Source organism: Diospyros lotus, chromosome 15 (assembly GCF_014633365.1).
Source record: "Diospyros lotus cultivar Yz01 chromosome 15, ASM1463336v1, whole genome shotgun sequence".
In the NCBI taxonomy this organism is placed as follows: Eukaryota; Viridiplantae; Streptophyta; class Magnoliopsida; order Ericales; family Ebenaceae; genus Diospyros; species Diospyros lotus.
This window is the reverse complement of record NC_068352.1, coordinates 33852613-33869382: the sequence shown is the minus strand read 5'-3', so window position 1 is coordinate 33869382 and position 16770 is coordinate 33852613. Positions and strand designations below refer to the sequence as shown.

Genomic DNA, 16770 nt, shown 5'->3' with positions numbered 1-16770 from the left:
TCATAAAAAATAAATCAAACTATAAAACACAAACAAATATGTTACTTATTATGGACTCTTTTCTTTCTATTTGTTAGAAGCTCACAAAACACTTTGATTCCATTAATCCCACGACTAAATAAATTTGGCCTTCTCTAAAAGAAATATAAGATCTTTATTATTTATTATACATTGTGTTTTAACATTTACAAAATTATAAGTACTTAAATATATTTTTAAGTAATTAATAATATTTGTTCATTTAAAAATTTATAAATATTTTGAATATTAAAACTATTTTTAATTTTTAAAAATGTTGAGACAAGTGTTTGTTGGTTTTAAATATTACGGATTTAACCCTAAAAAGTAAAGAATTAGGTCTAATCATGGGACAGAACATTCCAAAATAGGTAGTGATTATTACGTTAAAAAGCGTGACGAGTGGTGGCCGGTGGCTGTGAGATAAAATTACAATTTTATCCTCTTTTTCGACGTCATAATCCCTGCCCCTCGTGAAATATTCATCATTTGGAATCGGACTATAATAGGACCTTCGTTCGGCTCGTTTCCTTCTCCTGGAAGCAGGCGAAGCGTGGGGGAGCCACGCACACACACAGAGAAAGCGAGACTGAGGCTGTGAGGTCTCTCTTCCCCCATTGAATCTCTCTTTAAACCGATAGTTTAACGATCTTTTTCATCTGCATTGCGTCAATTATCACCATGGATTACTTCAACACACTCTCTGCTGATTTCTTCATTGCTTGTTTGATCGCTTACTGTTTCGGAAATGGTAATAGCGTTGCCTATCTGTTCGATTTTATTCTCCTTTGAATGTTAGCTCTTCGAAACATCACTCTCATACAAGTACGCGCATACTAAGAAGTGTGGGAGAGGTGTACGGACACGCTTTTCTTTGCTATCTTCGAACACGCTTCTATCTTCCATCTCAGGCTCGTGTGGCATTTGATTTTGTCTTCGCTCCGTTGTGATTCAGCTCCTTTGCAATTACATTGTTGTTGTCTGCATTGGATTGATGGATACTAACTTACTGAAGCTTGGCAAAGATTGCGTGTATATGTTGGGTGTTTAGACCAGGAAACAAACAACAAAAAAGGAGGCTACTCGCTGTGGGTTTAATGTTTGTGCAATTTCCAGAAAATTAATGTTGCTAATATTTTGAGTAACGAGCAGTAAGACTCTTGGGAAAACCCATAAATCTTGTATTTTTGTTGATAGAACTCAATTCTCACAGTTTTTCTAACTCTGTATGCCCTTCCATTAATTGAATAATGTTATTCCTGTAAACTCTTATTGACAATCACGGCATGCCAACGACGAACTTATGTTCTTGTACCCTTAATCCATCGTTAAAATTCTTCTGCTATAAGTACATGTTGCGGCTTATTTTTACAATTTACTCCTAACCTTAATATCTAACCGTGTTGAAGTATGTCTTGATTTTTAGATTTGAGCCTGTTACCAGAATCCGACTCAACCCAGATAATTTGGGAGAAAACACAAATGTGATTTTTTTCTGGGGAGTTATGGTGATGGCGGAGGGCTTGGCCCAAGCTTGGCTCCCTTAGGTGCGGGGGGCTTTGCCCTCGCAGTATGGAGAAGCCATAAACGGGAAATTATATAATGTCTCTTTAGATTGTGACAGAATGTGGGTAATTATTTTTGGTGTATTTGGGATTTCTGTTTGCCTCTCCTCATAAACATAGATCACACACCATGATCAAACCACATATATTCTTGTGTTCTTTTTTTCCTTCCCCCCCCCCTCTATTTTGTGTTGTTTTTCACGATAGATTGTCCTTGCAATTTGTATATTCCTTCTATTTTGGACAATTTAGAAGTGTAACTGAGTCACTTTCTCCCTTGATTAATTCCAAATCATATATTGATCTCCCGCATTTATTTCCCTCTAATGTTGTGAAGAGTGAAAATGGAAGCACTTACCTCAAGCATTTCACATGGTGATGATGAGCAAAGGGACTTGGAGCAGTTGCTTGATGCATTTGGTTCAGTGGTGTCTCTCAAGGATATAGCCCATGCTTATTGTCAAGCAGGCCGCCACTTAGATACTGCTGGTGAAATACTATGCAAAATCCAGGGAAGCACATCCAGTGCCTCAACGCATGCCTCAAAGGATGAACCAGAGCATCTAAGCAAGCCTTCGGAATGGTCTGGCGACAATTTATCCGACAAGTCAAGATTTGCTGAAAGAAATTTCATCACATCTAGGAGTAAAAATTATTCAGCCTCCATGGGTACTGTGTCAAGTGTAATTGGAAGAGAATATGCTAGAGCCAGGCCCTCTGCAAATGAAGTTTCTAAAGTGTCCAAACCATTGAAATTGAATTCAGAAGATTTTCCTGTCTCTGAGATTTGGGGTGAACAAGTTTCATCAAATGCAAGAGCTTCGGTTGAAAGAATGTGTGAGGACATTGAGGAATTTCTATTTAAGATGCTTGGAGATGGCTGTCAATTTGACAGGAAGGTTATTCAAGACGTTCTTGGTAAATACTCACAGTTTATGTACCTTCTAAAACCTTCTAAACTGCTAATCCTGCTAACTCACAACTTTATTTTGAAGCTTTGTGTGAGCTTGTATTCTATGTATAGGTAAAAGCTACTTTTGACTATCAAGCAATAACCTGGAGTTTTGTTAGTGGTAACTAGTGTACACATTAGTATCTTAGCAGTTTTCCCTATGTTTCATTGAATTTGAGAAATCCAGCCTCTAGAAATGCATAAAGTGAAACTTTATGATCCATATACACTATCTAAAACTATGAAAGCTTCTAAATTGAATATTTGTGTTGACTTGGATAAGACATGCATGTTTGATTTTAGTAGATTGTTTGGTTTCTAAAAATGTTGTTATTTTTTATGCTTCATACTTATCAAACTGGTAGTAGGCTTTTCTATGCCCAACATCTGTGTTAGATGTAACTTGCTTAATCATGTCATGTTGAAATTTTTGGGCTTCGCCTATAAATTCTGTGTATAGCTTGGGTAATAGAAATGTCATTTGTTGAATTGTTAACCACCATTTGATCTAAAAGCTTAAGTTGTTAGATAGAGGGCTAACTTTATCTTTTATATTATCATTTTTACTCTCTACGCCCCCCCCTCATGTGGTGGCCAGGCTTAACTGCATAATTGATCCAAACACATCCAACTATTTAATATTGGGTTAGTGATGAGGTTTGAACTCGAACCTTTGCTTGCACTAGTACCATGTTGAATTGTTAATCTAATCTAAAAACTTAAGCTGTTAAACAGAGGGATAACTTTATCTTTTTTGTTATCATTTTTATTCTCAACCTCATCATTAACCCCGTTGACTTTTTTGTTTTATCTGATATTATGCATGACCTACCATTGTGTTGAACTTGCAGGCTGCTGTGGATATGACATAAAAAAGGTAAATTGTCTTTGTTAAATTTTGGGTGTACCCCCTCCCCCATGTTCCCCCATGTTTATATGTTATAAGGAGGTTTTGCATTCACTTATATGTTATCTACCTTGGGAAATTATCAGGTGTTATTTGAATTGTGTATGCAGAAATCAAGTGTTGATTGAGTTTTTCATACAAACATTAAGGTGTATGATTTTCTTGGAGCTTTTAAAATCTTCATGTAACAAACATTAAGGTGTATGATTTTCTTGGAGCTTTTAAAATCTTCATGTAACAAACATTAAGGTGTATGATTTTCTTGCATGCAAACATTAGTCTTGAAATGAAATTGAGTGTTTGTTTCATGTAACAAACTTTTTAAATCTTCTACAATTTGATTTCATGTGGTTACTTTTTGTAATTTTTAATGTTCATCTCTGTCTTTTGCTGCTAGATATCAGTTAGAAGTGATTTGCATTATTATGGCCCTGCCAATTTCATTCATGGTCCAGTGCTTTTAGAAAACTATATTGTTTTTTTGGCTTTCATTTCTGAATCATTGTATCATGCGTTGAAGATTGTGCTCTTTAATTTTTGTCATCAGCAATTGGCAAAGTCATCATTTATCAATATTCTATGTCTTATTCCAACTTTTTATTTTCTGGTGATTTTTGCAGAGCATGGAGAAGCTTCTGGACCTTTCAGCATCCACTTTGAAGAAGTCTGATGATGTTTTATGCATGGATACTCAAAAGGTAAAGTATGGTTCTTATAGAATATGAGTACCAGGTGCTACCGTATATAATTTACATTTGAAGATTGGAAGAATTTGAATGGGGATCAGTTGATTTTTTGGCACTGCATATACCATTTCTTCCTTTCTACAGTGTGCAATGATAAAGAATTGCAACAACAACAATCACAAGCCTTGATCTCACTTGGAATGCCTGATAATTGGTGATTGATGTTTTAAACATGGTCATTTGAGATATTTATGTTCTATTTGCACCTAAATCATTCAGGAGAGTTTCTTTGAACAAATTGGATTAAGGATTTCTTGAATTTGTATTTAATTGTCCCTGTTTCTGTATCTTCAGTCTTATTCTAGTTCTGGGGTCTACTATCAACAACTGTTAATATGAACTGATTTTTATGCAATGCAAAGGTGATTTAGATTAGTACATGGAAATTCTGAAATCATGTAGTATTTGTATTATTCAAACTATTTTCATCATAGCAAGTGATTATAAATACATAATTCGCACCTGCATTATTTGGTGCTATTATTGTATGGTTACATCCTGAATTATTTGGTTGTTAGCACATGTTGGGTTACATTCAGTTAAATTGTCAACTTCATATGCTCTTCTTGATTCTTTATTTGAACACCTCTTCTTGAAAATCAATCACCTCTAAACTTGACATCTCCATTTCCTTCATCAAACTATTACTTAACGATCAAGTAATTCTCTCTCTCTCTCTCTCTATATATATATATGTGTGTGTGTGTGTGTGTATGTATAGTCATATAATCTGAGAAATCCAAAACCAGAAATGCTCACAGCAGAATTAGCAGTTTGCTTGTAAAATTTCAGGTTGTTATTTTTGATATTTGTATGCTGCTATGATCGCGAGGGTGAGCTTTAGTAGCACCAGGAAGGTTATTCCTTTGTGATTGGAAGGTGATGGGTTCAAGTTGTGAAAACAGTCTCTCTGCAAAGCAAAGGCAAGACTGCATACAAAAATAACCCCATCCCGGCTATTGTAAAGCTGGCAGCTTTGTGTATTGGAGATACCTAATGTATGTTGCTATGATTATGTTTTGAGGTTTTCTGTTTTATGAATGTATGTTTCAATGCAAAATAGGATGGCGAAGTATCCATGTGTATGAAGCAAATTAATTATAGTTCTTTGCTTTGATTATTTAGCATCTAATTGATTTCAGTGCAATCATTTCTACAACAATTGAGAATTATATTTGTACTGTTATTTACTTTATGTCTTTAGTATGTTGGGGGCTTAGATGTAATAGTTTATTGATGTTCTAGAAATTCTTTAAAATGGATTGAACAGTCCTTCATTCATTTCTGTGTTTTTGATTCTTTGACCTCCCAATTAGGCTGCATAATAATTACAGAAATAGAAAAAAGTAGAAAAAAGTCATTTTATATCGTGGTTGTGAAATTCATTTCATCATATTAGCTAATTAAGTTGGAAAAAAGAGTTCAATTTGGATAGCAAAAATGCATATGTAATTTCAAATGAAGTATAATCGGGAATAATTTAGAGGTGTCATTACTCAAATTCAAGGAGAAAACTAGAGGAGTTAGCTAGATAATGAGTTGTCAAACTGTGGATAAGAAGGGGCATGCTTCAAGTTGACGGTGCTATGGGGATAAAAGGTCATGGTGGAAATGTATGATCTTGTGAGAATAAATAAGCTGGCCTAGAATTTAACAAAATCAATTGCCCTAAAATACTGAGTCTGGTTATATAAAATGATTTAATGATCATTTTATATAAAAAGATGAAAAATCATAAGGCAGTGGGACCAGATAATATACCAATAGAAGCATGGAAATGCATGGGAGAAGAGGGCATCTCCTGGCTAACGCAACTATTTAACGCCATCCTTAAATCAAAAAAGATGCCAGATGAGTGGAGGAAGAGTACTTTGGTTCCTATATATAAGAACAAAGGAGATGTTCAAAATTGTGAAAATTATAGAGGAATTAAGTTAATGAGTCATACCATGAAACTCTGGGAGAGAGTAATAGAGCAGAGGCTCAGAAAGGAAACAAAGGTGTCAGAAAATCAGTTTGGTTTCATGCCTGGTAGGTCAACAATGGAAGCTATATATTTACTGAGGCGTTTAATGGAAATGTATCGAGATCATCAGAAGGACCTACATATGGTGTTTATAGATCTAGAAAAGGCCTATGATAGGGTCCCTAGAGAAGTATTATGGAGGGTTTTAGAGAAAAAAGGAGTCAAAATAGTCTATATACAAGCCCTTAAGGACATGTATCATGGTGTAGAGACAAGGGTCAGAACATGCGGAGGGGATACTGAACCATTTACAACTACAATAGGACTGCATCAAGGTTCTGCACTAAGTCCATACTTATTTGCCCTAGTAATGAATGAACTCACTAAAGATATTCAGACAGATGTGCTATGGTGTATGCTATTTGCAGACGACATAGTGTTGGTGGATGAAACAAAAGAAGGAGTGAACACTAAGCTTGAGTTGTGGAGAAACAATTTAGAATCTAAGGGATTTAAATTAAGTAGAAAGAAAACAAAATATATGGAATGCAAATTTAGTAAAAATGCAAGAATGGATGATGTTATAATAAAATTAGAAGACCAAATCTTACAAAGAAAAGACCATTTTCGATATTTGAGATCAGTGATTTAAAAAGATGGAGAAATCCACGAGGATGTCGCACATAGAATTAAGTCAGGTTGGCTAAAATCCCATTAAAATGCATCGGGGGCGTTATGTGATGGTAAAATCCCATTAAAATTGGAAGGAAAATTTTATAGGACAGCTATAAGACCAGTCTTGCTGTATGGCTCAGAATGTTGGGCAATCAAATACCAGCATGAGCAAAAGACGAGTGTAGCGGAGATGAGGATGTTAAGATGGATGTGCGGACATACAAGAAAGGATAAAATTAGAAATGAAGTTATTCCTAATAAGGTAGGAGTAGTGCCAATTGAGGAGAAGATGAGAGAGACTAGACTAAGATGGTTTGGTCATGTGAGAAGGAGACTAAGAGACGCTCCTGTGAGGAGAGTTGATGAAATGGAACAATTAGTCACAAAAAGAGGTAGAGGTAGATCCAAGAAGACTTTGGGAGAGACATTAAAATTTGATATGAAATATATGGATCTAAATGAGGATATGACAAAAGACAAAAATACATGGAAGTCTAGAATTCATGTAGCCGACCCCACATAGTGGGATAAAGGCTGGATATGTTGTTGTTGTTGTTGTTATGTAACCAAGCCCAAATTAGTCAAAGGAACTATGTTGAAGATTGTCTCAAGGTAGTGATAGGTTAATATGCAGTGTTTTGTATGCGGTTATGGGTTAGTTGATAGGCGGATGGCTCTCTTGTAATATTAGTTATTAGTGGAGGGAAAATCCAGGAATGTCATAATCAGCCTTAGGAAATATTACCCTATGTTCTATGAATAGGGGAGGGGGGCTGAGGGAGAGAAAAACGCATATACTATTTCTGTTTTTACGAGAGCCTAGAGAGTGAGAAAGTTGTGAGTTAGAATAGTCTTGTTCATTCTTGGGAAGGCTTGTATCGTGGGAGAGAGAAAGAGGGAAAGACCTGTTGTTATCCATCAATAAAGAAGGTTGCTCGGTGGTGGTTTCAAGGCTGGATGTAGTGCCATTCACATGGCATGAACCAGGATAAAATTCTGTCTCCTCATGTGGTTTGAATGTTTCATTTCTTGTTCTGTTTATACTTTGATTTCTGTTCTTTTATTGACTGTTAATGTTGTGGTGGTTGGCCAGTAAGTTGTGAGTGATTTTAAGGGGCGTGTGATCGGTTTCTTGAGAGGATTAAAGGCTGTCAGTGCTCCCAATTTATAACAAACTATGTTAAGGTTTTCTGTATTCTATTGATGCTGAATGAAGTATGTAGAACAAATTACATTTAACTTACTCTAACATGTTTCTTTTAAATTTAATTTTTCCCAATAATACATTGGTTGATTAAAGTTCAGACTGGGTAACGTAGTAATCAGGCTTTTAAAGACGGAAAAATGTTTGCCTCTGACTTGAAAGGCTTGATATGTTGTTGTATCTGTGCCCTGTTTCCTATTACTTGATAACAAAAAATTGCATTATTGCCTAGTGCAATTTTATAATAAAGTTATTATTGTTTACAAAGTATGCAATTTGGTCTAGCCACTTTTATGCTTGTAATATTATATTGGTAAGTTATTTTCAATCTAAACCTTGATATTGAATCCAATATTAAACATCAATTCATATTTGTTCTTCTTTCTTATCTGGGAACAGCCTACAGATCCAGAGTGTCTTTCATTTGACAAAAAACCACAATACGTAAATTCATCCAGAAGGTAATTTTTCTTTTCAATGTAATACTCACTTTAGTTTTGGATCTATATTTTACTGAAAATAAAATTCTCTTCTAAATGAATTACTCAAATGTACTATTAATGCAGCAGTAAAGATAGATTAATGCCTAGAAATAAATCTCCCAATAGAAACAAAGACAGATATGATCTCCAGAGGGAGGTGTTAGAAGCATTGTTCAATGTTCCTGCAAGATCTGAAGAAGCACCAAAAAGAACTATCCCTGCGAAAGGCTTTAGAGTATCAAGAGGCTCCAGTCGGGTTGTAGTTGAACCATTAAGTGAAGCTGCAACTGAATGTAACACCACTGTTGCAAAATTGCTTGTGACTGGGAATGGTAAGGCAGTGTGCATTTTAGAGTTATATTAAAGGATATGTTTCTCCTTGAAGCTATTCTTAGAGGTTGCTGAAAATTACAGATGATACAATCCTATCCACTCATTCTTAGGACTTTTCTGCCTGTCTTGGGATTCTGATATATCTAGTTGTAGGCATAAAGTTTCATGCACACGTTGATTAGACTTTTGGAACAGGCTCTTCACTTTCTTTCTTCTTCTTTTAAAACATATCAAGAAACTCATAGCAATAAAAGTTTTAAAGACAAGCCTTGCAAATTTTTTCCTCTGATTAAAAGCTTTCTGAATGAAAAGTAAATTATGCTCCGTCATCTGCTGTTTTGTCCAGCCAATAATGTCCACATTTGAAACTTCAATAGCTATGTATGGCAGTTATTGATCTAGATGAATCCTATCAAAAACATTCTTATTATAAATGAACAAAGACCATCAAGTTCATTTATGATGTTTGTGCAATGTCAAAAAGATCCATAGGAAATGATTAATATCTTTGAAATATCTGGTATTTTGGCCAAATCCATGCTTTTTTAGAATTTGATTCTCTCAATCTTCAGTAAATTGTTCCTCTGGGAGTGGCTATCATCTTGTCTACTCTTACCATTGTACAGTTTCCTCCCTCCCCTTCAATATAACTTAGAGAGAAAAATAACTACCTAGCTATTTTTAAATCAGTAAGCTCTGACAGATGTACATCTGAGTGCTGAATGATTAAACTGCACTGATTGCTAACAGTTATATTAACGTATCCTGGAAGTGATTCTTGCTGCTGAATGATTAAATTGCACTTAATGGTAATAGTTATATCAATGTGCCTTGGAAGTGATTCTGCACAACTTTTGCATCACTTTGCTGTTATGTTCTATATTTCTCAGCTCTTTGAGATTTTCCCTCCTGAAATTGGTGCTTTCTGATACATGCATATACTATTGTGTATAGAAAATGAAGATGACAATGATAGCTATCAGGTCCTGCGCAAAGCTGTAAAGGAATATTGGATGATAATGAAAGAATACTATAAAGCTGTAAGTTCTTAATTTAGAATTATTTTAGCACAGACATGAATTGTAATATTCTGTTCTTCAGTGCAATTCTCCACTTCCCATGGACTGGGAATTTCGGAATCATCATTGGAATTATATGATTTAAGATCTGATAGTTTTTAGTTCCTTGACAGGCTGTTGATGCATTTGGCAAGGGGGAACATGCACGAGCACACAAACTTCTTGAAGAGGTATGCTTTTCTTTTTTACTTTCCTAGACTGAGCAGTTGGAATTTTAGAGACATTGGTAGGCATGAAGTTAACGAACAAAAGCTGCAGAAAGAAAAACATGAATGTGAAGGCTGTAACCTCATTGTTTTTATTCATATCATCATACCTTTAAATAGGCAATACATGTCAACTGAATAACAAGAAAATAGGATTTACTGCTGGACTTAAATTTAAAAAATAATGAAATTATCTCAACCCACTAAATCAATAAATAGAATTTTGACCTAATCAACCCACTAAATCAGCAACTTTGAATCAATATTCAACATTCTTCCTTAATTCAAAGTTGCAAAACTTCAACTTTTTATGGAGCACTTCTCTCCAAATTTCTTCCCAATTGTGAAGCACTTCTCTTCACTTCTTGATGCACTTCTCATCACAATCAATACTTCCTTCAAATGTTAAAAAAAAACTCAATTCAGTTTCTTGGAGCACTTCTCTCCAAAAAATTCTTCTTGGTGCACTTCTCACCAACTAGAAGAGCGTTTCCTCTTCAATTGCCCCTTCAGCTGCCTTCACTGTATTTGCTTGTTCTTTCATGTTAAATCTGCAATCCTTTTTCAAATGCCCAAATCTTTTACACTGGAAGCATTGAGGCTTCCCCTTGTGCCAACAATCTTTCTTTTCATGACCAGGCTTTTTGCAATGGTCACATTCTGGAATTTTTCCTTTCTTCTTTGACGATGAACTCTTGGCAAGATAAGCTCCCTCCATCGTCTTTTCACTTTCTTCACTTCTCATAATCCTTCTTTGCTCCTGAGCTTGCAAGGCTCCGATTAATTCTGCCAATGTAATTTGGCTAATGTCCCTTGAATCTTTGAGGGAGGAGATTTTTGCCTCAAACCTCTTAGGTAGGCTTATCAAGACTTTCTCTACGATCCTGCTGTCAGGTAGCTCTTCTCCCATAAGTCTAATTTTATTTACCACCGTCATTAGTTTTTCAGAGAACTCTTGGATTGTATCCTTTTCATTCATTCTAAGAATCTCAAAAATTCTTTTGAGATTCAACACTTGTATTCTCTTCGTTCTAGCATTCCCTTGATATAGCTCTTTCAATACATCCCATGCTACCTTAGCCGTTTCACAAGCCATGATTCTTGAGAAAATTGATTCGGAGACAGCAACGTGTAATTGAGATAAAGCCCTCAGAGCTTTAGCTTCTGCTTCTTCATGAGCTCCGATTTGATTGAGCGTAGGATTGTTGCCAAGCGGAGGTATCTCCCTTTCACTTTTGACCCACTGCCATAAACTGAGACCTCTCAAATGAGCTTTCATTTTGACAACCTATACTTGATAATTTTCTCCATCAAAAACTGGTGGTGAAAGAGATGATGTATTGGTGGAAGCCATAGAAATAAAGAAGGCGTTGATGGGTTCTCTCTCACAGACCCCTTAAAATCATTGAATGCTTTGATACCACTGTTGGAATTTTAGAGACATTGGTAGCTATGAAGTTAACGAACAAAAGCTGCAGAAAGAAAAACATGAATGTGAAGGCTGTAATCTCATTATTTTTATTCACATCATCATGTCTTTAAATAGGCAATACATGTCAACTGAATAACAAGAAAATAGGATTTACTGCTGGACTTAAATTTAAAAAATAACGAAATTATCTTAACCCACTAAATCAGTAAACAGAATTTTGACCCAATCAACCCACTAAATCAGCAACTTTGAATCAATATTCAACAACACTGATCTTAATACTCAAGTTCCACAATTAATTCATTTTCCAGTTATAACTTGACTAATCTTTGGGTTGGCTAGCTAATAATATAATTTTGCTGCCAAGCTGGTGGTCTGATTGAGTTTTGGCCACAAAGATAATCCATTTTCTTCTCCCTAGTTTGTCGTTTTTAGATTGATGTTAAGTGGATTATGGTGAATATGAGATATCCACCCAGTTACTGCTGTCGTTAGTTATATATGGTTCTCTTTGGTCCTGACTCCAATTATTGAGAACTTTTATTGCTGGTTGAATTTTTTAGTTCTAGATTTCTGGAGGTTGTGATGTTAGAAAACTCTTATATCTCTGCTATTTGGAAGTTTGGCCTAGTATGTCCTGTTTTGGAGTATCAAACATGTCAGAATATTTGGCTGAAATAGTAGAACTATGGAGGTCTGAAGGTGCTGCTTCATATCACTTTGCTGGTGTAATAAAGCTATGGAAAGCTTGTAGGTTGGTGAGGTTTGTCATATTACAAAAGGGAAAGAGGTGCAGGTTTGCTTAACATAGGACATGATTGGTCCCTGGAATTGCAGCAAGTAGTTGATAAGTTTCTGGAGACAACCAATTTTAAGGCAAGATCTCAAGAGACATCATAATCACTATCATCAATTACACCTTATCCTAACCAATCAGGGTTAGTGGCACAACTTTCATAATGTCATTTGACTTCTAAAAATCACATTGACAATACAAATCTGTGCAAAAGAACAATATAGACAAATCTAGTGAGGGAATGATGAGAAAAGTTCTAACTCCTTCATATGGACACACTTCATGAGATCGCAGTGAATGAAGACAATTGATATGGGATGATTACGGCTTGATAAGTTAGGTTTTTGCTTTCTGAAGAGAAACCAGTAAGAATACAAGAATCTCTCTCTAATGCTACTCCATGCATCAGAAAAGATTAAAAAAATCACAACTCACACAATACAATCTTGCTGAATTGAAATATTACATGCATTCTTATAGGTTATTTCCCAACTCTATTAGGATTAAGATGTAAGCACAAAAACTAAGTCTTGACTAATTCAATTTTGTATACATATATATTTCAAGTGTTATATTTTTGGTATGTGTTTTAGTTGTGATAAGCATGTATTCCAATGAGTATACATACCTTAATGTTGCATGGTGAATCGAGAAACAAGGGTGTATATAGGCTACATGTTGGCAACACATGCTGCTAAAAGGGTATAAGTCATTGTTGGTATTATGCCACCAAGAGTGCTAGAGGCAAGAGACTGCTGCAGTAAGACTGGCTGCATTTCTGCACTAGGGATGCTCACTTTGTTTAGGTTTTTTGGGGGACCTAACTGAACATTTTGGTTATGCATTCTTAGTGCATCTTTAGATATGTGTGATTCATCCTTTGGCCTAAGGAAATGCATTTTTTTAGCACCATATAGAGGCACAAATAGCCTAATGGCTAGGGCTGCACACTACGGAGCATTTTGCAATGCATTTGTATTTTGTGCTACTTAACAGTTGGAACAAGGCAGCATGTGCTATGCGCTGTTGGAGAGCTACCTCAAGGTTGTAAGATGGATTGTTAGTAATTTGTCAGGGGTTCAAAGACTGATAGACAGCTGCAACATTTGTTGCTGTAGGTCTAATTTGGGCTTTAGGTTTAAATTACAGATTTTTGTTCTAGGACATGTCTCTAAACTTTAACTTAACTTAAGATTAAAATATGTGATTGAAATTAGGTCTAAATTGTAGAGAAATTGACTGCTGCATTGCTGGAAGCAAGGATTGCAGCCAGCAGATGTGAAAAATTCTGCTAAAATTTGACTGTGTTAGGCTTATAGGGAGACTTCTTTACATCCACAAAAAGGGGGCATTCACTATGTGAAGTCCCTAATTCATTTGCTCGCTCAATTTATTGTGACTATTGTCCTCAGTCTCTTACATCCAGCCAAAGCCAATTTTTGAAGCGCACACATATCTCCAACGCTTTGTGCATCAGTTTTGACCTTTTAGGATCCAGAACCCTGTTCCCTGCCCAAAAAAAAAAAAAGTAGATTTCTGATCCATACCCTTTTGGTCGTAGGTGCTGTCCTCCAAAATGCCATGCTTCCCTTATTGTCATTTGGATGCTCTATATGTGGTTAGATTTACAGATCTAGTTATTATTAGACTATGTCAATTGAAAACCCTGGAGGGTAAGTATGCATTTTTCATGCTTTTTAAAAGGGATGGGTTTGGGTAGATTCAAGAACCACATCGAACCAATGCCTTTGGTATGTTTTGGTTCATTGTTTTATAGTTCAGTTTGGTCTTGGGTCTTTTTTTTTTTTTTTTGACCTAATTGAAATTGGCTCAGTTCTAGGTCTACCTCTTCAGGTCCTTGAAATTATATATATATATATATATATATAAATAGAAAAAAATATAATACATATTGCATAATAATAATATAATAGCAGTAAGCAGTTAGTAACCTAGTAAATAGTAATAGAGTATATCTTCCATAGTCGTCGTGTTGACTATTAGTAAACTGGGTCCATTATAGCTTTAACTTAGTAAACTGTTGTATAACTAGTGTTGAGTATATTTTTTCCCCAAAATATAATAATCAAAATTTGAGATTATTATATGTAATATAAAATTGAGAATCAAACCAAACCAATTTGACTTTTATCAAGTTGGTTGGCTTGGTTTTATTTAGTGATTGTTTCAGTTCTGGGTCTTGATTTATGACTTAATCAAGATCGGTTCTGGTTTGAATTACTAGAAAACCCGAACCAACTCAACACATGGATACCCCTACTTTTTAACTTGTCTACCTATCGATTCTAGAGTAAAAAATGGAATCGTTTATTGGTATAATTTCTTTAATTTAATAACATGCAAGCAGACAGCTAACATTGTTTGAAAGCTGCTTAGTAAACAGTGGCAGTGTATATAACCACTGGAGGGAGATGCAGCCAGTAAATAATAGGCAAATAAAATATCTGTTATGGTCCACTGTAGGGTATGGGACTTGTCCCACATTGGAAGTTCAGGTTCCTAGTGTAGGATTTATAACCTCTTGGGCACCCTCCCCTTAACAGCTAGCTTTTGAGGAGGGTGAGTTCTACTCGAGGGTTGTAACAGTGGTATCAGAGTTGACCGACTCCCAGTGCAAGCGAGCAGAGACGGAGGTGGCGCCGGCATTGCAGTGTTCGCTCGGGAATAGCAGTGGCTAGTGCACAGCCTATCGTCGTGGGCATCGGGCTGCGGAGCGTAATGATATGTTATGATCCACTGTAGGATATGAGACTTATCTCACATTGGAAGTTCAAGTTCCTGATGTGAGATTTATAACCTCTTGAGCACCCTTTCCTTAACAGCTAGTTTTTGAGGGTGAGTTCTACCCGAGAGTTGTAACAGTGGTATCAGAGTTGGCCCCATGACTCCCAGTGTAAGCGAGCAGAGACGGAGGTGACGCCGGCATTGCAGTGTTCGCCCGGAACTAGTAGTGGCTAGTGCACAGCCTGCTGTTGTGGGCATCGGGTTGCGGAGTGTGATGATATGTTATGGTCCACTGTAGGACATGAGACTTGTCTCACATTGGAAGTTCAAGCTTCTGGTGTGAGATTTATAACCTCTTGGACACCCTTTCCTTAACAACTAGCTTTTGAGAGTGAGTTCTACCCGAGAGTTGTAACAATATCATAATATGATGGGTCTTCAAATAAACTGATTTGAATGGCCAGACATTCATAGTTTGTGAAACATTGACAAACCCTTATCATGCAGTTTTATTACTAACTTGATTACATATTTTTTTTATGTGTTTGTGTGTGTATTGTGTTGAAGGATAAAGATGTGGCCAATCCTAAAGGATTAAGAAGATATTCCATGGATGAGATGAGAGGAGGATAATTCGGGAGAACTATCCTCAAGCTGATGTATATCTTGTATATTATTTGTAGATTAGTTAAAGTTATTTTATCTTGTAATCTTGTGAATTTAGGAGTTTATCTAGTAGCTGTAAATTAGGAGATAAGTTTGTATTGAACTAGAAGACTTGTGTATTTAATTCTAGCTGCTAATGGAGGAAAGATACGGTAGTTTTCATTGATCTACTGAATCACTTCATATTGGATGGGGTGTTTGCAGGGTCATTTCTTCAAGATAAAGGCGTGCGAAGCAGATGAAAAATCTACTCAGAAGTTTCTTGAAGCAAGGTAACATTGTGTATTTTATTACATTCTACTTGTAAGTACTCAGTATACGCATTGAATTCTGGTTGCAGAGAGGAGGAAATGTCCCTTGACCTGCATGAATATGAACCAAAAGAAGCAATGCGCCTTTTAAGACTTCATTTAACTTCTCTTTCTGGCATCCCAAGTAGGTCATTCCCCCCACCCCCCGAGTCTATCTGTTCTTCAACTGACCAACTGAGTGAAGTTACATAATACGTTTTTCACTTCTCGCTTTCTGTCAGCAATTCAATATCTAAAAGTCATAGTAGGTACTGGCGTTGAGGATACAAAAGCAGCACGGCGGAAACGACTGGTGAGGCCCCACTAACTATATTATGTTTGTTTCCCTATAACTGCAAAATTATTAGTCATTGGAAAGATTTGTGTAGCCTGCAATCTTTCAGAAAATACAAAGCAATGACCATGTTTTTTTCCGCCATGACAAATGCGTACCTTTCTTCAGCATGGGCCTGTTTTGCATAACATTTAATTTTGTTGTTGTATGCTTTTATATTTTGTTCTGAATATCAAAATGGAAATATAACGAAATTAAACTAGCAAAATTTTAAGAAGTTTGGAAAAACATTACTGTTAAGTTCTCTCTCTAAAAGTGCGACATGATAGACTGAATGCTTTCAAGGCCCATGCAGCCTTTTTTTTCCACTTCTCCATATATGTGAAGAATAATAAAGAAAAGAGGCTGACATT

General features: G+C 35.9%; 1 protein-coding gene across 19 annotated transcripts in view; it reads left to right on the top strand.

The window, feature by feature from the left end:
* Nucleotides 1–524: 524 nt before the first annotated feature.
* LOC127791768 (putative nuclear RNA export factor SDE5) overlaps nt 525–16770 on the top strand; it is a 52871-nt gene continuing 36625 nt past the window's right edge. For 2 of the 19 annotated variants that reach the window (XM_052321799.1, XM_052321802.1), the window contains exons 1-11: nt 785–1169; nt 1921–2501; nt 3387–3412; nt 4063–4140; nt 8433–8494; nt 8600–8847; nt 9803–9888; nt 10041–10097; nt 15977–16044; nt 16113–16211; nt 16305–16375. In XM_052321799.1, the coding sequence (XP_052177759.1) occupies nt 1928–2501; nt 3387–3412; nt 4063–4140; nt 8433–8494; nt 8600–8847; nt 9803–9888; nt 10041–10097; nt 15977–16044; nt 16113–16211; nt 16305–16344 (1338 nt within the window). In that variant the 5' untranslated portion in view covers nt 785–1169; nt 1921–1927 and the 3' untranslated portion in view covers nt 16345–16375. The other 17 variants (XM_052321786.1, XM_052321785.1, XM_052321792.1 and 14 more) reach the window with 17 other exon arrangements.